Source organism: Anser brachyrhynchus (genome assembly GCF_964034855.1).
Source record: "Anser brachyrhynchus genome assembly, chromosome: 1".
Taxonomy (NCBI): domain Eukaryota; kingdom Metazoa; phylum Chordata; class Aves; order Anseriformes; family Anatidae; genus Anser; species Anser brachyrhynchus.
The window spans coordinates 98041543-98063612 of NC_137694.1; the positions used below are offsets into that span (position 1 = coordinate 98041543).

At 45.1% G+C, this 22070-nt stretch overlaps 1 protein-coding gene and 1 long non-coding RNA gene across 4 annotated transcripts in view; one reads left to right on the forward strand and one right to left on the reverse strand.

Annotated features, from left to right (window-relative positions):
- Positions 1–17360, forward strand: part of LOC308188317 — a 68914-nt gene extending 51554 nt beyond the window's left edge. The window contains exons 1-5 of one of the 3 annotated variants that reach the window (XR_013945402.1): positions 3704–7509; positions 8049–8229; positions 13754–13951; positions 15884–16094; positions 16689–17360. This is a non-coding gene — a long non-coding RNA (uncharacterized lncRNA). Of the gene's footprint in view, positions 1–3703; positions 8230–13753; positions 13952–15883; positions 16095–16688 lie in introns of those variants that run through there. The other 2 variants (XR_013945400.1, XR_013945401.1) reach the window with 2 other exon arrangements.
- The window catches only part of LOC308188312 (uncharacterized protein), a 111587-nt gene that overhangs the window by 21675 nt on the left and 67842 nt on the right, over positions 1–22070 (reverse strand). The window contains exon 4 of the mRNA XM_080577183.1: positions 3597–3696. Within this exon, the coding sequence (XP_080433309.1) occupies positions 3597–3696 (100 nt within the window). The remainder of the gene's footprint in view (positions 1–3596; positions 3697–22070) is intronic.

Here is a 22070-nt window from a genome sequence, read left to right on the forward strand (position 1 = left end):
GCGAGCTTTTTTCCAACACTTCCAACAGGAGCAACCTATTTCTACCTAGTTCTCCCTTTCTGATCTGTGGCTTCTTTTCCCCTATTTATCTTTTTTCTTTTTTTTTTTTTCCTGGTATTTAGCTTTTCTGAGGAATGACTCCTCTCTCTTGTAATAAGGTACCACAGTGCACATTCTAATGAACACCTGATCTCTGTTATGACACTGAGATCATACAGCAAACAAACTAAAGGGTAAACAGGGATGAAGATGGAAATATCATCTCTGCAAGGATATACAGAGATCTGATGTCACTGAAAGCTGATGTCACTAGAAGTCTCTTTTGAAAAATCCTCTGTTTCCCATAGGTGGGATTTCCTTGCCAAGTGTGTAAACCCAGAGGACTGTAGTCTCAGCCTGTGTTATGTAAGAATATGTAACAACAGCTAAAGCAGAAGAAAACATTTAGTGTAGTTTGGAAACCTTTCCCTGATAGTGGCCAACGGTGGTACTCTGGTAAGAATATAGAGCAGGGAGAGAATATAACAACCTTTTCCATGTATACTCTCCCAGCCTCCAGCAAGTTTTGGCTCAAGAACTCCGTGTATAATACAGCAGCAGAGCTGCATCAGATAGCTTCAGATGTTTGTTTCTTCCAGGACTGTATCCAATTACTTCTGAAACACATAGGAACTTCCAGCATCCATAAAATCCTGATGAAAGGTACTCTGGAGCTTAACTGTGCACTACATAAAGGAGCTGTTTCCTTGCTCCATTTTGAACCTGCCACCTGCCTGCCTCAAACATGTGTTGTGCTGTGATTCCAGCACAGTATTTCTGGCCTCTCCCCCAAGCTGAGGTGTGGGAAATCACGTTTGCAGACTCAGCAGTGCTATGTAGCGCACATCAGTGTAGGACAGATGCATAGGAGGTGGTGTTATTTTCATACCACTCCTCTTCGGCTTTCAAGAACGGAAAGGCTCCTGGCCTTCTGGTCCGTCTTATTAACTGTATCTGGTTTTCTGGTTTTCATGGATAGATGGACATGATGCCAAGGATTCCTGGCATAAGAAGTGGCCCGACTATCAAAAAGGAATCTGAAAAGAGTCTGCTATGATTTTGTTCCTTCCTCTGATTCACAGAGATGTTTCAGTCTGCCAGTTAAAGCCCTGAAGTGACACAGGAGGTTATTCAGGGCCATTCTGTGGCGATGCAGCTGAGCAAAAAGTATGGTTTCCAACCTTACTAGCAGCTGTGCATGCTAAATACATGACTATCTTGCCAGCATGAAGAAGTCATGTGGCTCGACCAGCTTTTTCACTGTAGAGAGGATGGAAAAGATCTCCCAAGCTGTGCACAAAGCTGCACAGTACAGCCGCCTTCCTCCCACCACATCGCTCTGCGGTGGGTGTAAAGTAACACATTAAACACCTTTATAGCCACGTTAAGACTTCTGATTTTTTGATAAAGGTTCTTGGTATGTAAAAAAGAGTCTTTACATGCTTTTTCAGGCCTGAGCCACCAAGGTTCAGTACTGCTTATTGCAGAAATGCAAATGCAAGCTCAGGTCTGCTGATAGTGCTGCAGGGCCTAATAAGATGAGCACACCGGGTTGTGCTCTCCGCTGTCCGCACACGCTGCCTATCTTAGTACTGACAGTGACCGTGACAAAACGTCTGACAGCAGAAATAACAGTAACAACGCTGCATCAAAACTGGGGTTCCACTCTCTTTTTTTTTTTTTTTTTGGTGTGCCCTGACAAAAATGATCCCTCTCTTCCCTATGAATACGCTGCTCCACGCAGTGGCGTTGCCCCTTTTCCTTCCCCCTCTCCCTTCTGCCTCTCAGGGCGTCACCATCCTTCAGCAGGAAGGGTTGTCCTTGTGCCTCACCCCGGTGTCTCCTGTCCCTCCCCTTCCCCCGTGGGAATAGGCTGTTTTTTCTTCTCTCCTTCCAGTGCCTCCCTAACACGTCCACTGCCCACAAACCACTGAAGCAGCGCCTGTGCAGCACTGCCTGCGTTTAACGCCTGCTGCATTGTCCGCGCTGAGCACAAGTTGGACGTGGCAGGCGAAAGGCTTGTCTATGCCTTGTGAGCAAGGTTACAAGAGCAATATGACAGTGTTAACTGTTTCTTCCCTGAGCACACTGTCTGTGCCATGTCTCGAGCTCCTTCAGCAAACACAGATAAAAAACAGCTTGCTTGCATCTTCCACTGCGTTAGGCTAGCCTGGCTACTAAACCAGGTCCTTCTTAACAGAAACACAGTTGTGAGTACATTTGCATCTTACTCACACTCACGTGTGTGGCTGCTGGTGTGCAAAGGTAAAAGATCCTTCTTCTATGAGTTTTGGCCAGAGTGGCTTTTCCTCTATTGCAGCACAGCGGATGCTTTCCAGAGACCCAGAGCCGGTCTCTCTGTGCACAGCAATATAAAGAAGGGAGTCACCAAAGGGGGAAGGCTGTGGTGGAAAGAAGAGTTGATAAAGGACGTGGGGTTCTCTCTGTTATGGAATATTTAGGAAAATATATGGAGATAGAACCAGTAGGGATGTTCTACAGGTTTCAGATATAAAACACAGGATTGTTGCACTGAGAGTGAGCAAGCGAAAGAGGGTTATATATTCGATGGCTGAAATACTGCCAGTCTCTCTCCCCCGCCTCGAAATATGTTCATGACGCCTAGACATAAAGTTCAGTGTTTCATTCCATCTCAATAGGGATTTTATGACTAAAGTGCTGAGGGTAAGAAAAGACCAATTTGTAGTTTTATTGATCAGGCTAAAGGTCAGGGGCAGACGTGTAGGTCATGGTGCTTCCTCTGAGCAGACGTGGGACCAAGCGCCTACCTTCTGAAAGCTGAAGAATGAGGCAGGGGAGGGGGAACTTACACTGATGAAACATGACAGCTGAGATGTCAATCATGACCAAATTGGACAGGCTCAGAGATAGGAGGTCTCACAACAACCATAACTTTGCCCCCATGCCGGCATGCTCTGGCAGAGGGGCTTGTACTATGTGTTTGCTCAGGCTGTCATGTGGTGTATGGGCAAACGCCAGGACACAATTTAATACAATAAAAACATAATTCATGCTGACGAAGTTTATGAGATCAAGTTTCCCAGTCCTAGCTGAACCACATAAAGCATATATTGCCACTACAGGCATTTTGGCTGAAACAGTAGGGGCTTCTGCTGCATGGAGATAGCCTGGAAGGTATTCGTCATCATGGCCCACTCTGGGCTGGCTGCAATAGTAGAACAACACAAAACTACATTGATTCATTGTCAGGAATTTACAGTTTAAACTTAAAATGTCATGAAGTGAAATGGTTTCCACAGCAATGTCAGTTTTTCTCCCCTATATATATTAATTTTGTCCTTATTTGCCCCTGTGAATCACCACCAAAAGCAAGGCTTGGTCTCTGGAGGATATTCTGTTCCTGGTGTCTCTGTGTTACATTTGCAGTGTAAACCTGTTTATAGCTGAGACTGTGCTTGCTGTGAAAGAGAGATAATCCAACACAACTTTAATTAAAAATGGTTGAAAGCTAATTTTTGTTCCGGCTGATAGAAACGATAACAAGAAGCTGCTGGTGTAATGTTGATGGGACCCACCTTCTGTCCTTAGTTTGCTCCTGCTGTCCCCTGGGGAGTGGCTCATGTGTCCCAGAGCCCTGAAGCCAACTTGACCTTCATGCTTCTGGCAGACCTCTGCCTGGTGAAAAAGTCCTTATTAAGCAACCTGTGGCCCTCACAGCCTCTTCACCCTATTCTGATCTCCCTGCTTACCCCATCATGTGTAGCAATAGGAGGGTCTCATAACTTCTCGCTATTTAAGGTACATGCAGGCCAGGTAAACAGGTGGCTTAATTTAGGTATTGCATTTATTGACATTACTTCCTCAGGTTTAGTCCATACAAAGCAAAAATGGTGGGTTGTTTTACAGTAATTTTAATTTTCAGGTACAAAGGATAAAAGATTCCTAACTCATAAGTGACGAGCTAATACAGCTAAGCTTTCTGAAGAGGATCTGGAGAGCTAAAACTTACCACTAAACTTCCCTTTCCTACGCTAGGCTGAAGGCTAACTAAGCCTGAAAAAAAGGCAAGGCTCCAAGTCCCTGAAGAAGATACCTCATTACAAGCATTAAATCTCTCTTAAGGATTTATCCTACCACCCAGACTGTCAGATGGTTTGATTAACATCTCATCATTTCACTAAATTTATAACCAAAAAAAAAAAAAAAAAAAAAGGATGGTTATCAGTGTGAGTATTTCTTGGTAGCTGATCCTGGCTTGTGGTAAATAAAGCAGACCACAAGCTCTGTTTTCTCTGATTTTGGATTTAATGAAGAAGCATTTAAAGGCCATGGGAAGTACAAGTTTAGTAATGGTGTATGTTACATGTAAAGTCTATCAGGGACTGAGATGGTCCAACATACACACTAGGATGTACTTGCAAAAATTGCATGCAGAAATGTAGAACAGGCCTACTTATATTTACCTTTCATATTCTCTAAGTTTGGATCATTTTTTCTTTGTCTGTTCTCTCCTTATCCTAACAACTTTTGAACTCCAAGTGAAATCTGATTTTATTCTCCCCCCAATCTATTTTCTCCCCATTTTTTCATCCTGTATTTCTTCTGCTTGTTGATTAGCTGAGCAATGAACTTCATGATTGGATCTGAGGTCTAATGACGTGAAGCAGTGAATTGGTTAGCTAGTTACATAGCTAGCTGCTACACAGCTTGGTGGCTTCTGGATGGCTGCTGCACTAGGAGACAACTGGAGCCTCTTCTGGCTACAGCAATTTAATTGTTGTGGTCAGCTGGGAGAGTGATGAAAACATGGATGTCTTGTCAAAGAGCTTATTCTAAAGGAACGGGTGCAGTTATGCTTAGACAAAATCAAGTAATAGCTATTTACACCTCAGTAGCAATCTTTATGCCCAACATATTCGAAGAGTTCAGTGTTAACTCCCAGCACCCACCTCCCTCCAATCTATACCTTTCCTCTGGACCTTGGAGCTAGAGAACTGGCCTAGCATCACATAACAGGGATTGAATAGCCTAGGCTCTGCGTGTATTTAAATTACAGCCTTAATGCTCCATTAGTGTGCACTTCTATCGCCTTCATTACTTATATATTTGAATGCCTGGTAAATAGGTTGTTCTCATAGGGAAGAAGGAAGGGTCATATTTATTTAGTGTAATAAGAAAATATGAGAGGAACAGAAAATAGAGAGCTGCCAGCAACTATACCTAGCATTTTGCAGCTGAGGGGGTTTGCGTCGAACATTCATGCCTATTAGACCACATCAGATCTCATAATTAACTAACGGCAGTGTGGGGGAGACATTCCCTGGCTGAAGCCAAACAGCAGCTGCAGTGTCTGTGCTGTATCATATTGGGGAGCAAACCCTCAGTGTGGGGGCTTGGGAGGACAACAGCCAAGAATATCTTGAGCTGCAAATAGTTCAGTCAATGCCAGAGATGGGTAAAAGGCAGAGAACATTTGAGAGACAACACAGAGGGAAAGCTGGAGGCCAACAGGCAGCTACCACCAGTTTGATTTAGAAGAGCTGAGACAGTAGGGCTGCTTCGTGTACATGGGTAAAATCACAGTCTCAGAAGAAGCTTATGCGTATGAAGAATCACTACTTTTGATCTCTGGTGTGTAATTGCAAGTTAGGGACACTGTGAAATATTACTGAGAAATTGAGCAGAAAGATTCAACAGCTATACACAGTGACATAAATGGGAACAGGGTGAGATCCAGGAGAGCTGAAATTAGGGAGGAAGATGGCTCTGGGGATAGGTCAAAATAGGATTATGAATAAATCCCAAATTAGAGATATATCCCTGGTTTAAGTCCCCAGGGAAGGGAAGTCCTCACCAGAACAGAAACCTCCACAGGGCAGAGGAAACTGTTGAGCCGCGAGTGCTGGCCATTACTGCCAGGTATTTGTGGCACCGGCTGGTGGTGGTGGTAGTGTGTGACACATCTGCAGAGCTTCTCCATCTGAAAGTTATGCTATCGGGGGCAAGCAGAAAGCAGAATGAAGCCCTGACATAAGCTTCACACCCTGCTTCACCAGCAGCAGTGCACACCCTCCGCCTAAACCTCAATTTTCAGGGCACGAACTGGGGCAGCAGCACAAGAGTGGGTGACAGTGGGATGTGACTGCTCAGCCCCTCACAGCCCCACCACTGCCACCCTGCTGCTCGCTGGACCAATGTGCACGGGCAGGGGGTCTAGACGGGTTTGGGAGCAGCTACAGCACGACACCAGCCGACCTTTCCCCGTCCGCCCACCCCAGGGCAGTGGCGGGGGAGGCCGGGTCAGAAAATGGCGGCCCGGCCGGCAGGTCGCGCGGCCGTGGCGGTCGGGGCGCAGGCGGCGGCTGATGGCGGCCGGTTTCCATGGTGACCGCGGCGGGGGAAGGGGAGATGGCTGCAGAGACGCGAGGGGGAGCGCGGGCGGGGAGAGATGGCGGCGGGGATGGCGGCGCAGGGGCGGAGGCGCTGACCCTTCGCCTGGGAGGCAAAGGGCTCCCTGCAGCCCCATGTGCTTAGGGTGGGTGCCCGTGGGTCCCCTGCAGCCACACACTCCTCTCCCCTCAGGCATCCCTGTTTCAGGGGAGAAGAGGAGGGAGAGGGTGTGGAGATGCCACTGTCAGCAGCACTCGTGTTCGTGGAGGTCTGGCCTGGTGGCTTGTTAAATATGACTCCGCAGCAGCATCCCCAAGGAGCTGTCTTGCAGCAAGACTGAAGGACACTGGCCCTTCTCCCTGTAAAACATTCAGCGGGTCAGCCCAGCCGCTTCCTCTGGTGGCAGCCCCTATGGCACCCCGGGGAGCACGGGGTCATCTTGGAGATGCTCTGGGTTTAGGTCAGGGTGTTCAGGAAGGTGCTTGGCGAGGAGAAAAGCCTGAGATGCGGCAAAGCACAGCTGGGATTCACAGGCAAAACAAACTGCCTGTGTAAATACATGGGCTTAGTATTCATACAGGAGTAAGTTCCAGAGTTCAGAATGGTTGTTACCGTATAGAAAAGTGCTTATCACCATGGTGACTGAGCAATGCTGTATCTTCCTAGGAATGGAAAGTTTCAGTCCCAGGGATCTGCGGCATATGACCAGTGGGTTAAATGCAGCTGTCTTTACCTTTTAAATCCAGGGATCGTGATTTGTGTGACAACTGTATATATGCCCGTGAAGTGAATTGGTTGGAATCAGCATGGCATCCACCTGGTAGCTAGAGATACACAAAAAGGACACCACAAGTACCCATTGGTGTCCATTTCAAGTAGTGTCTTCCAAAAAGAGTCTTGCATAAACTAAGGCAGCAGCAGGGAGTGCTGCAGGGAAGAAGGGGAGCACTGGAAGGGCTATCAGACTTCCCAGTTCTTTGAATAGCAGATTGTGTAGCATCTTAAGTCTAAAATGTCTTGGATTGAGTAGAGATTGCCATTCACCATGTTGTAGTTGAGGATCTTGATGCCCACCAGATGTTCAAGTCTATATTAAAGGTAGGCATAAATATAACAGCATATATTCATGTATAAATTTAATGTAAGTATGTTAAATGTTAGGCCAAAAGGATCTGATGAACCTTTTTGGGTTTGTTTTGCTTATTCTTAAGGCATTTGGGTAAAACTCTTATCCATTTCCAGGTGTACCAAGAGCTTTCCTGGTGTTGATCCCCTCTTCCTACCACCCACCAGAAGCAGACCTTAATCTAATTAAAAATATATTACTGCTCCCTACAAACTTGGTCCTCTTCAGGAATTCCTAAGTATCAACCTCAGAGCCTTGGAGCCTCCCCTCTAAAAATCCTAATCATGGGTTGCTCCCCGAAAGGGTAACAACAAAACCGCCCTGAGTCACTGGCAGTTTCCTCAACTACTGCATGTCTAGCTAGGAAAAAGTTAGTTCTAGCCATAGTGTAGAGACTCGCTACTCACTGGTTCTCATACAAGGGCTCTGAACCAGGAAAAAACAAACAAACAAACAAAAACAAACAAACAAACAAACAAAACACTAAACCTTTGGATTCTTCCTTGTCCAGGTCTTCATAGAGTCAGTGTGAAGCTTGGCTGATTTTCGTTGAAGTAGTGAAAGATTCCTGAAGCATATTGAGAGGAATTGGTTGAAGATGAGAGGGGTTTTGTGACCAAGAGCTGCTTGCAATGTGAAAGATGGAGCCCATGAAGAAGGTGAAAGCATCACTCATGAATGAGCTACCCAAGGTATGTTCAGATGGGCAAGGCAGCACTGTACTGTGGGTATATGGGTGTGCACCAGGCGAGCTAGTGTATCTCCACTTATCCATGCAGAGATCTGAGCACCCTGGAAGGAAACTAGCCATACGAACATAGCATGGCATTGAGGTTAATATACTCTGTTCTTGAGCAGAATTCACTGAAGGTCAAAGCTGTGCACATGCGGCCATGTTGTTTCCACCTCTGGGGTTATATGGGGCAGAATACTCACGACCAACTCTGGACACATGCAAAATAGGCAGTAGCTGCGTGAAGTAACGATATACCTCTGACCCTCCTGTCAACTTTGCCAGAATCATGGAAAGCCAGGTTGGCAACATCACTCAGAGAAGGGCTGAGATGTGTAAAACAGCATTTATGAGGCCTGATGTTACCAACATCTGAGAAATATGCTAGTTGCTTCTGTTTTCTTCTTCCTGGAGTCTTAAGGGATCAGCATTCTAGTTCCTTTTTGTCTTCTTTCCCTTCCCAGTCCTCTTTTCTTTCTCTTTCCTCTTTTTGCACAGGACTAGTCCAGCTCAAATCCCCACATCATAACCGAACTTTACCTATGCTGCTGAGAATCTGCCAGTCACCTCTGGTACTGCCTTGAGGATCTACACTGCTTGTAGCCACATCCTTTGAGACCCTCAGGTCAGGATTGCTTGCCATAGCTAACCCTGAAGAAACCTCCCTCCCTGTCACTCTTCCTCCCTTCCCAAGACACTGTAGAGCTGACAGCAGCAGCTGAATTACCTGGCTGCTTTTCAAAAGAACGTATCCCAGAGCAAAGTAAGGCAGTGGCCTCAGCCACTCAGTGTAATTAAACACAAGCATCATATTTGTGTAGCTTGTGCCGTGGCAACCACAGCAGTTATTCTCATTCAGCTGGAAGGTTTAGAAGGCAGACTTGCGGTATTTCACAAAAGATCCTCTTTGCAGGCAGTGCCTTAAACCATTTCACTGAATGAAATACACTCAAGGAGCAAAGAGTGCTGGGGTGGGCCAGGGAGGGTTGGTGGGAGAAAAACACACTGGGCAGAACCACACCATTTCTGGCCACGGTTCAACAGCAGCTCTTGGGGCAGGACCTGATATACTATTAGAGTGAAAAAGGCTTTTTATACATTGTGTTTTGGCACCCAGATAGCATCTCTGTTTTTTTCTCTCTTTCTCTCTTGCGTTCCCCAGAGAGGCAATATATTGTCTTCCCTCTAGTTAAAGGGAGAGGGGGCTATTTGCACAGACAGGTCACTGTTTCTGTTGAAGGTGAAATGAAAAGGCCAGCTAATTCATGCACACAGACAGGAGGATATAGCAGTGTACTGTCAGCCATTACAGGAACCTGCAGCAAGACAGACCGGAGTGAGGCAGCTCTGCACAGTTCACACAGCACTTGCCAGAGATAACCTTCAGGTCAGGGTAGCAGAAAGAGTGATGCTGATAAAGAAAAGCCCATCAGAAGGAAAGGGAAAAACAGAATACAAGACAAAGGGTCAGTTTTTTTGGCTGCTGTATATCACCCTATATTCTCCTGGAGCTGTGCTGGGGAGAGAAAGGATGTGGCCACAGTACCTTGGTATCCCAGCTATCCTGGGCTCTCATACATCCAACATACAGCCAGGTGGTGGCATTGCCAAGGGCACAGAGGCAAGAACAATCTGGGACACGCCAAAGGGACTGTGAGATCTCTCATCATCTCTGATGGGCTCTATGTATTACGCTGGAGGTCCTGAGATGGACACCTAGAACCTGGGTCATGATCTGCTGAGGGAAACAGCAGAGTTAGAGAGCCTAGAGTTGGAGCCCCTGTAATTCAGGGTTAGATACTGCTGCCAATGAATGCACAGGAGGTTTAGCAATCACTGTCTGCTAGAGTAGGTGAATAATATCACCTGAATATTACACAGTGCTTTTCATCAACAGATCTCATGTGTGTGTTGTTACTGCTAGTTTTTTATAGCTTAGGAAACAGAGTTGTGGAGAGGGTGAGGGGAGTTGTCCAAGACTGCCCGGTAAACTGGTGGTAAAATGAATAGGAAGCCTGCTGTCTCACACTGCCAAACTGAATTCACTTGTCACACACAAGGTAATGAAACATAAGGCTGCTGTCTTCCTCTCAGTTCTTCTGAGATAAAGCAGAAAGCTCTCTCTGAGGTTGTGGATACCGAGGTCTCCTGTGCCAGAACAGCAGATGCCTGCGCTGTGTGGGTCCCATGCCCTATGAGGATCACTGTCCAGACAGCATGTCTCACTCTGCAACTGGTCTGAAGTATTCGTTCCTCACGTGGGATGGCAAATGGTGGGGAGGTAACTAGATTGATCTCCCTTGTAGGCCTTTGCCTGGGACTTGGTACACAAGTTCCAGATGGTACAAAGCCCCTGCTGCTTGGATCTGCACAGAAAACTGCTTCTTCCTCAGCCTATTTCACAACATATTTGGCTTTCTGTCGGTTGGTTGCTATTTGTACGAATTAAGCTGCACTGCCAGGAACGTTTGCAAACAGTGAAAAGCAAAGTGGGATGCACAAGGCAAGTCAAAATAGGTCTCAAATCTGGCAAAATGCCTGCAGGTGCTTATAACATTTGACTTACTCTAGCCCATGTATTACACACCCACACACTCATTCATCCAGCTTTCTCTTGCCTTCACGCCCACACACGCTCACCCTTCACAGGTTCATTCACCTTCTCTTCACCCTCCCCACTTTCTCTTCCAAACAGTTATTCCCACACACAAATCCACCTCTGACACCCTTTGTTCCCGATATACAAACACACACACGTTAATGAATGCTGGAGTGCAGTGTCTGTAGGTGGTATATATACATCCATGCAGCAGACTATGCTGTAATCTTATACCTATGCTGTGAAAAAGCCTTTGGGACTAGTGAGCTGAGAGCTCTGATTGCTCTCACTTCCACATAAAATACCACTGATCCAGTTTATGGGTCTGGTGGTTTCCATCCTCCCCTGTCTCGGCCTGAACTCTGCCATCATTCTTCACAGACCCTCCCTTTCTGCTCAGCTTCCCCTTGTTCCCCTTGACTCTTTCTCCTTGCACTTTTCCTTTCCCACATCGCTCCCCGAAACCGCAGGTATTCAGAGAGCCTGGCTGCCCCTGTCCCTCCTCAAGACCGAATGCTGTCCCTGGTTATCTCACAGGGAAAGCGAGCAGGGGTGAGCAATGAGCCTGCCGAGCAGTGGCAGGGCACGGGGCAGGAAATCCTGCAAGGTGCGGTGAGATCAGAGGCAGAGACGGTAAGCGGTGGGGCAGCCCACGCTGCCATCCATCCGAGCAGCGCTGAGTCCGCCTGGCATCGAGCCTGCCTCTAATGGAATGTGACCCACCGCTGGGAATGAGCTCATCTGTAATCCACTTAATTGAGTTTTATGAGCAGGGCTCTCACATCGGGGAGCCAGCCTGCCTCCTTCCTAGCACTCGCCCTCCTTTGCTTGCTGCCTGGGGAAGGGAAGGGGGCTGGGGGTGCAGGCAGTGCTCCACCCGGCTGTTGATTGTCTGGTTTCTGACTTTCTCCCCACTCTGGGGAATGCACAGAGAGCTCTTCAGGAGACCCACTGACGCATTATCTAGCATTGTTTGCTTTTGCTGCAGATAGTGGATCTGAAATGTCCATGTGATTACTGGTGATGCTGTACGGACACCAGAGCCTACAGTGCTCACAGCTTTTTGGTCTCTGTTCCAGTGTTTGGTACTCAGAGGAGAGGTTTTGATGTGCTGTACGGATCTCATGCACACATCAGCCATCTTACCTGGGGGTTCAAGTGGGATGGGGATAGAGCCATGCTGTTCTCACTCCTGCCTTTGGTGTGCAGTAATCAAGAGGTGGAGCTGTCAGGATGCCACAGGAGCCTTTGTTTACGCTGTAACGTCTTGCCATCTTTAGCATCTGCATCATCACTTGGTGGTGTTATGTAAGTTGGTCACATAAGGGCCAGCAAACAGAGAGAGCTGTCTGCTGTCTGCCTTGGGATTTGCCAGCTTGAATTTGGTGAAAGATGCAGCCTTTTCTTTTGGTGAAGCAGAACAGGGAAAGAGATACCGAGCAAGAGAGCCTTTTCCTCCTCTGGAAGGGCTAGTAGAGACCCTCTGGCATGCGTCATTTGGGAAGTGTTTCCTCCAGTGCTTGCATAAAGGCCTATATTTGAGATAAATGCTGGGTGCAACTCCTGCTACTTTCCCATCATTTCTGGTCTCCCTTGTAGGGAGGAAACTTTGACATGGTTTCAGATCTCATGTTTCATAAACCTTCCAGAGCAAGGACCTCAGCAGTCCAGAAATTTACAGCTTTAAAGGAAAGGACATGGCATATAGAAGGGAAACTGTGCTGATGCATTAATACAAACACTGTAGCAGACCTATCCTGGGAACAGCAGTGTCACCACTGTGCATTGGGTGATACTTAGGTGTTTCTTAAAATCCACAGCCACTGGAATCAGAGGATTACACGATAATAAAAGATTTCATTTTTGTAAATGTGGACTTCTGGTCTTCAGAGTTGCAGACAACACTAAAAATACACACATACATATATATATATCCATATAAACATATATATATATATAAAATGTCATGATTTTTAAACCAATCTCACACAGAAATGCAATGACTTTCCACTGACATCCTGATGCTGAGACAATATAATGACTTTTCAGGATGGTTCGTTGAAACTGTACTACAGCTGAAGTGCATGTTTTCTTCCCCTCTGCTTTCTAAGTTAAGGAATCCCTAAATCTGTTGTTGCTTTTAAAGAGGAAGTCTTTTTTTTTCGTGGGCACCTTAAGCGTGCATCCAGCTGGGTCAGCAATTCTCCTGTCTTTCTTTGTGTTCTTGCAAAATGAGCATTGCAGGTTCTTCCAGTACCTCACCTCTCTCCTCTGTCCCAGCTCCTGTGTACACGTACGTTTAAGAAAGGGCTTTAGAGCAATGAATCTACTACTCTACTGCTAGCAACATAAGAGAAATCTGTCACAAGTCAATGCTGAAAGGCTGGTATGCAGTTGGGCAAACTTAGGCACAGACTGCCTTAGGGTGAGCAAAGGTAGTTTTTTTTCTTTCATACCACTTAACCCTAAAATCTGAAAACAGTCATCCCGGCGTCACATGAAGTCCCCAAATGGCCATGCAATATGGATAGAGGTAGCACTGTTCCAGTGAGTCCGATGCTGGAAATACCTTCTCCCAACTTATATGCATTCTTTTGCCATGTCCTTTCACTGCAAAACTCCTGACATCATGTTTGGTACTATTTTATCCCTTGAGTAGTAGTTAGCTTCAAAAATGGCAGAAGACCCTCAGTATTGCCTCCAGCTCTCTCTGTTTACAGAATCCGCACACAACATATGGTACATGGAGAAAGGAAGAGCTGTTAAAAGGATGAAAGCTGTTCCAGTAAATGTGGTTATTAGGAGCCATTGGAGTATCTGTCATTGATGGGAGCAAAATATTTTAGGATATTTGTACTTTATGACATAAATGTTTTTTTTTCAGGGAAACTTTGTAACAATGGTTTGTTTGAAGAGCAGACTGTCCAAGAAACTGCTTCTGCTGTGTCTCAGAGCACTGTCAGTGTCAAAGTTTCTGCTAAGATCTACAGTGTTTCACTCCGCTGCTGCTTCAAACCCATGAGAAGCTTGTGTGCCTCAATGCTCTTTTCCTCCCCATCCATAGATGTCAGCCTAATAAAAGGTACTGACCCTCTCTACAGCATTTGCCTCCAGTTTAGATGTTCAGGCAGCAGTGGGGGGGCTATCTTGTTTACCCAGGGCAGGTGATCTTGAAGTAGCCAAGTCAGAAGCAATTACTGCTCTTCCCTCTTTCTTCCCCCATTAAATCTCTTCTTTCCGTGGCAATTGCCCAGATTTGTTGTTGGGGCTGAGTTAAAGGCAGGAGACAGATTACTGACAGGGGCTGTGCTATGCTATGTCCATACCCCATCAGCTGTGGAAGATCATGCATCTCTTCACTCTCAGAAATAAATAGACAGCTTGGTTCTTCAGCCTAGCCCTCCCCCACTGAGCTCTTCACACACATCTATAAAACACCCACTCACAAGTATGTGTATAAACAAGAAAACAAATCACGCCACCTAAAAACTAATTGAACAATTCCTCCTACAGCCTGTGAAGGAAAAAAATTAAAAGAAGGAGAATGTTGGTTGTTTCTATTTCGGAAATATTGAAGAGCTACTTAACTGCTATTGTGACAAAGATAGATAACTAGGTTGATTAGACAGAAAAGAACAGGGAAAGTGTGGAACAGAGTGAGAGAGGAAGAAGCTTTGTCACATGGCTGTCTGTCAGCTTGATTAGTGGCTTTCTCCTGAATACTCAATGGAGTGGCCTCTATGGGTGAATCTCATTAGAGATAAAAATGGAAGAGCTGCAGGAGTCCACACTGAGATCTACCTAGAAAGTTTGACAGCAGGGCCTCTGCTCAGGCTTGAAGGAACAACAGCAAGGTCAGGAAGCAACTGAGAGGGAGATGGCAATGACAATGGCACTGCTGACCAAGTGACCTGTGGCAAACTCTTTGATCAGCAGTGCAGAAAAAGAGGGCTTGTTCCTAGTGACAACACAGTGGCCAAGACAGCACCACAAGGAAATGCTGTGCAGACAGCTTTCCAGGCAAGTTCACTAAGTCACAAGTGACTTTTCCCTGCAGGTCCTCAGAGGATTGCTGAAGCTAAGGTGATGCTAAGAAATAAATGTCCCTCACAACCACCAAGTAGGGTTTTAAGGTCAACAGTCCTCATGCGGTCGAGCAGCGTGAGACCTACCAAATTTCCTCAAGCAGGAATGACATCTAAATAGCATTCAAAATAATTATGGTTCCTAATGTCAGGATATTTGATGTTGCCAGGGAGAATTACAAAAGTCTGGAGCTGCTGAGAACAGCGGAGCAAGTCTCCTGGTCTGGTTTCTGGGGAATATTTTCTATGCAGCAGATGACCAGGCGGCTATCAGATATTTCAGGAAAGCAGACAGGGCAGCGTAGGCTGCAGTGTCAGGAAGTCCATGTGCCGTAGTAGGCTTATGGTTGCTCCACACAGCTGTCCTGGGTTTCTCACTGTAGAAAGGGGACTTAGGGATGCTTCCCTGCCTCAAGGGCCGTGAGATTAGGTCTTGCTTGTGCAGTGCTCTCTTATCCTCTAGTGCAATAATGCAATACAGCATGCCAGTGCTGTAAACAGCCTTACAGATGGGATCGTGGACAATTCACATCTATTTCAGAGGGCAAGGGGGGAAGAGGCACACGAGTATGTGGCGTGTGTGGGAAGTTTGCAGTGCATCTGCTCCTGCTCTATCAATTCTGTGGACAGAAAGAGGCTGACATTAACACTCACTGTATGGATTTTGCAAGCTCTGTGGTGATATGTGCTTCCTGCAGTAGATTAGAGTCAATTTCTGTCTTGTCAAAAGTGGTTAGACATAGTCTAGTTTTGTCATGTGCTGGGGTTTAGATATTTGTGTGGTAGCTGAAGGCTGTGCTGACACTGTCAGGGAATGACTGCTTCAGACTTTTAATGGGACTATAGCCTAACAAGGGCCAGAATACTGCTGGGCATGGGTGTTTCATATGACCTGTTCAATCTATACAATGTACCTGTACTATCCACAGATGTCACAGCCAGAGGCCAGGTGTACCACAATCCCACCCTCGTACCTCTGAGGACAGCTCTTCAAGCTCCAGGCTTTCATGCTCCTAAGATGGGATCCGGTGTCTCTCCCATGACTTGCCTTCATCCTTCCGTTCCAGTTGCCTGTGATCCCAGCTGGTCCTGGCTCAGCAGGCTTCCTGATGGGAGCCGCGTGGCCCTGCACCCATACAGGTAAGCAGACAGAGTTCTCAAAGCATGATATTGTTAATCTGAACAGTGTCACAGGGCATGAAAGGAAAACCTCTCCTGTTGTTTCTCCTGATAGTAGTACAGATATTTTTGCTTTTCCAAGCACTCAGTGGAGCCTGTCTTTTGTAAGTTTGGGCTCCACAAAGGTATTCCCTTCCCTCTATGCCCAAGGAGGTGCTTTTTAAGCCGTACTGATCTTTTGGTCCAAAATCTCTGGCAAAATCCCCCTTAAGATGTGAAAGTAGCATTTTCCTGGGGATTGTGGAAAGTTACTTCATGTTAGTGACCATAGGTGTATTTATTCAAGGGTGTTTATTTAGAGCAAACACTTTGAAGCTGGTTTTCTGAGTTTTTTGTTTGTTTGTTTGTTTGTTTTTTTAATAACTTTTTCCTCTGCAGTTTTCCTTTAAAGCCTCCACTATGGTTGTAGTAAAGCTCCTCGTAGCCCAACATAGCCCTGCCAAACTTCCCCTTTAGCTAGTGTGTAGCATCACTGACTAGCTCTAGGTCCTACACTGCATTTTCATATTAATTTGGTTTTGGTTATAAGGTAATTTGTTTTGTTTTTTTTGTAAGGTATTTGTTTTGGCTATAAGGTAATTCGAAAACTGGAAATCCAGATGAGGATATGAAGCGCTCTTTTGCCCAGGTCCCCCCAAAACTACCAGCTAACTGCCCTGGCTCTGAATCACTGACATGCAAGAGAAGTGCTCTGTCTTGCATACCCTAATTCTTACTGTTATCACTCTCCATTGTGTAAGGAAGCTCACAAAGGCAGAGATTCATCTAATATTCCCATTAGAACAATCCTGCTAATACAAGTGATTTAAGTGTAGACTTTTGTTGTAGAAATAATAGCTTAAGTGGAGGTGGAACCTCCTCTATACATCTTTCTTTTTTTTTTTTTTCTTTTGAAATCTCAGGGCCTACAGTGTATTATATGTCACAGGAAATATCGGTGTAACTGCACATTGTAATTTGCTTGCAGCACATATCATTGAGCATATCAATGAAATATTTGACAACGATAGCAACACAGAAAAAATCTGTTTTTATGATCTAGCAGACTTTTTTTATCAAGTTGACTCTCTTGTTATTTGTTGGTGGTGTAATATCATAACAAGAAGCACTGTGTAACCAATAAAGTGGAAGTGTTACTTATAACATCTTCTCCATTGTAAAAGAAAGTCTTGCCAGAAAAGGCCTCTTTATGTGAGCACATAGGCATTTGTATAATCAAGGACTTCCCTCCACATCCTCCCATCTCTGCAAGCATTTTAGTAGTTTTGAGTGATGGAGTCTACAAATGAAAATGTCAGGCAGAAAGTGTTTATGCAATTTTGAAAATAACGTAGATACTGTAGTTGAATCTGAGAGAGATAAGATTACACTGTATGTGTCTGTTTGCGTGTCTGTATACATGAAAGAAAGTGAGTGAGAGAGATATTACATTGTGTTAGAAAAGGGAACGACAGTATGTATTAGAGGGAGATAAAATTGTGTTTTCGGGGCCTGTGTTTGAAAGATTTCATTTTGCAGATGTGTGTAGTTGGGTTTATGCTAAAAGATTTGTTTGTTTGTGTTTAGAGGGTGAGATTGCACTGGTTACATGCATTGAAAGGATGCGATGTGTTATAGTATGTATGCATGTGTACATATGCATAGGAAAAAGAGAGCCTACACTGTGTATGTTAAAGAGAGGAAATTCATACCATGTGTCCTAGGAGAAAGATGCAATATGTGTCTGTTACACAAAATGAAAATGTTAACATAAAATAACACAGCGTATATATATGTATCCATGTGTCTATGTATTTTAGATAATTTGTAATCTCTGATTCTATTTTATATACGGTAGAAACCACTGTAGTGGTTTAGAAATATTTTCCAAAAATTGTGGAATTTCCTAGACCTTTTTTATACTTTTTCACTCAAAACACTTATGCTTTTAAAATACGTGTTGAAGATGCAAAACAATACCTAAGGAAATATAACATATAAAATTCCTCCCTGAAAAAAAGAGTCAGTTGGAGTGAGTGTTCAGTTCATTGATGAACAGCACTTGGAGCTAACAGAAAAAAAAAATAAATCAGAACTTGTATTTTGCCTGAAGCAAATTTTAATGACACTTGTTTGGTATTTTATGATAAATTCATTCAAAACAGTAAGTTACCAGAAAAATATTCTTCCCTCCAGGAAACATGAACATGTCACTGGTGATTCAGAAGCTAGAAGTTGTGATATAAACATACATTTTTTTAAAGAATACATTCCATCCTTTTTTTTTTATTATTATATAAGTAATTTGAGTTTCTAAACTGTATGCTAAAAGCATCACCTGAATAATGTTTTTAACCATGTTGAGAAATGGTAACATTTTGGATAAGTTAGAGAAAAAGTTTGACTGAGCCGTGTGATAGAGAAATAGCATAGTCCCTTTCATGTGCTGAAGAGAGAAGAAAATACTTCTACTGTCTTCTTCTCGACTCAGACCTCCCCTTCATCTTGACAGCAGTGCCTCTGCTTCCCTATATCTTACACGTATTTAGCTCTCAGTACCAGGCACCCCTTGTCTTTCCAGTTTCAGTGGGATGACGTGGCCTCTTCAGATGTGCCCACACTGTGGTCTGCCTGCATGGACAAGGGCTCAGTCTACAGGGCAGCATGACAGTGGGGCGCAAAAAGCAGAGGCTGCTTTCCATGATCTTCGCTTTTGTCACTCTAGTCCTGGATGGCCAGGACTTGCTTCTGCTAATCTGAACGCAGCATCTGCTTGTAGGCTGGTGTTCTCCACAACAGTGATTCATGGACCCATCACTTCATGTCATGGGAACCTTAGGAAAAGCTATCAGACTGCCAAGACTGTCACCACACAAGTTTGGAGAGGAGTGCTTGGCATCCTCCTGCACACCTGCTTCTAGCAAGGGGAAGACAATCTGCCTTAAAGTATGTAGAGGCTTCTCTTTCACCAGTGCAGATGAACTCAATAAGGAGGTGAAGATCGGAGGCAGTCTGGGACCGGTACTGTTTAATACCTTTATCAATAACATAGACAGTGGGATCGAGTGCACCCTCAGCAAATTTGCAGATGACACCAAGCTGAGTGGTGAAGTCGATGCAGTAGAGGGAAGGGATGCCATCCAAAGGGGCCTGGACAAGCTTGAGAAGTGGGCCCATGTGAACCTAATGAGGTTCAAAAAGTCCAAATGCAAGGTGCTGCACCTGGGCTGGGGCAATCACAGACATGAGCACAGACTGGGAGAAGAACTCATCGAGAGAATCCCTGAGGTGAAGTACTTGGGGTTTCTGGTGGATGAAAAGCTTGACACGAGCCAGCAGTGCATGTTTGAAGCCCAGAAAGCCAACTGCATCCTGGACTGCATCACCAGAGGAGGGGCCAGCGGGCCAAGGGAGGTGATTGTCCACCTCTGCTCTGCCCTTGTGAGGTCCCACTTGGAGTGCTGCATCCAACTCTGGGGCCCCCAACACAAGGATGTGGGTCTGTTAGAATAGGTCCAGAGGAGGGCCATGAAGTTGATCTGAGGGCTGGAGCACCACTCCTATGAAGAATGGCTGAGAGAGCTGGGGATGTTTAGCTTGGAGAAGAGAAGGCTCTGGGGAGGCAGATGCAAGCAGTACTGCTAGCCACGAAGGATACCCATTAAACATCCATGCCACTTTGTGTTACCGTATGATGAAACCTTTCCTGTCTCCCATGCTCAAGTAAGATGATAGGCACATATTTACTCAAACAGTTCATCTTCTCCATGCTCATTCCCCAAGACAGCTAATTCTGGACCATGTTGGTTTCAGTGCTGGTGGAATCTGGCTTCACTACACTTCGACAATACCTCTACAGCTTGCCTTGGTGGCCATATCTCTGTGCAGAAAAACCCAACAAATCCTCTTTGTAATCACTCATGCACTTTGTAGCAGGTGTATCTAATGCTTCTTCTGTGTGCTCTCGTGTTTATGTGCACTGCCAGGGTTGCCAGCTCACAGCACCTTTTTGTACTTCTCATTACATTTACTACTTTTCCTTACAGCCTGAGCTCCTGTAGTCAGGCAGCTGAATGAAAATGCTGGCTGTCATTTAAGAAAGGATGCAAATTTGTTTGTGGTTGTGGAGGAAGCCTGTAAATGTAGCGCTATAATTTATCAAAAAAAAAAAAAGAGAGTGAAGACATGTTTCCATGTTTAATTGCTTGATTTCTTAGTCAACTTATTAATTTGGGTGGAGGGGGGTTATACAACTCAGGTTTTTGACTATCCAAAGTGGATTTAGACATACCTTTGTATATACATGTGCCTTTTCAGCTGCATATATAAAAATACGCCTGCATCTGGGTGTAGAGATGCATATGTACACCCCCCACCTGCCAACTGCACCCATCCCTTTCTCGCAGAAATCTTCACTCCCTCTCTGCCTTTCTTCCGCGTTTCCCTTTCTGCAGCTTCTGTCCACCACCCTTCCCTCAGTTATGGAATTTCCACTGTTGCTTTTATCGAGTAACCTTCTCCCCCGCTCTCCCTCCCTCCTCTCCTCCTTCACTCCAGGAAAGCTCTTTTTCACTGATGTCTGGCGTTCGTACCTCTGTAGACAGAGAATGGCAGGAAGACAGTGACGTGAGCAGACAGAATAACCGGGGAATAAAAAAGAGTTGGTTGAGAATCTGTAATTAGAAGCCCAATTTCCATTTCCTTCTCAGGCACTTTTAAAATCCCTTTCAGGGGTTTCTTGACTGTCTGAAAATTGAATGTCATTGAGATTTTTTTCTTCTTCTTCTTCTTCTTTTTTTTTTTTTTTTGCATCCTCTTGTTTCCTTGGCAACAAGTTGGTGATGCAGGAGCTAGAAATGTGCTGTGTCTCCGTGGAGATGTTGGCGTGGGTGTGCCATGGTGACATCCACGATGGACGCACAGCTCTACCAATCCTACCCCACCCCTTGCAATAAGCACAATAGGCCCAACCTCGGAGGTGACGCTTTTATTTTTAGCTTGATAGGTGTTAATCTGCTCTCTTCTCTTTGCACATACACCACGACAATGGGTTGTGAGATCCAGACACCTCATTAGTTACATCAGCACAAATTGACTGACTCGAGGAAGGCTTTTAGGGCCAAATCCTCAGCTTTCAATTCAGGAACTTTTAAACTTGGAAGAAAATATTCTCCTTTCTTGGAGGGGTACTCCTTACAATGACTTAAGTCTTTCCCCTTCTATTAGAGAAGAAAGAGTTCCCAGTCGTTACTAAATAGGACTGTGAATCAGAGCTCCTATGTTTCATTTTATTCTAAATTAAGTCATTTCTCTCTTTCATACCTCAAGGGCTGCTCATTTTGAATGCGAAAAAGCTGCTATTGCTCTTGGCCTGGGGCATGGGAGATTAAATTTTATTGAGATGCTTAACGGCGAGGTTCCAAGGCATCTAACTTGTACGCTCCCATAGGACATAAATTTCCCCTCCAAAGAGTCTGTTACTCAGATTAGCCCTTGTTTGGATCTGCCCACCAGCAAGAAGGTAGCCTGTAGGACTGTCCATAAAGCAAAAGGAAATTGTGAAGACTTTCTAGGTTAGACCTCCCCAAACACCCCAGTACGATGCCCTCTCTCTCTCTTGTCCCCCACACTCAATATCTTTAAAATATTTGTTCTTGTTGTGCATACAGCTGTTCAGCCTTGTTCTGTATTCTGCATTCATCAGCGTTCTGGCTGCAAGCCAAGACCCAAACTCTCCTTTAAAGTAGCTCTTGATACATACTATAGCAGGGTAAGGGCTAGCCACGGTCTCATCGAGCATCCAGAGGTCCTAAAGCCTTCTTTTTGTTGTTTCCTAGGAGGTTTTATGACATCACACCGAAACTGTGATGTCAACAAGGAACCCTCTGGGTAGGCTTTTGAGAGGTTGCTAAGGATCTTCTTACTGCCAAATGACTGTAACTTCATCCCAATGGGATT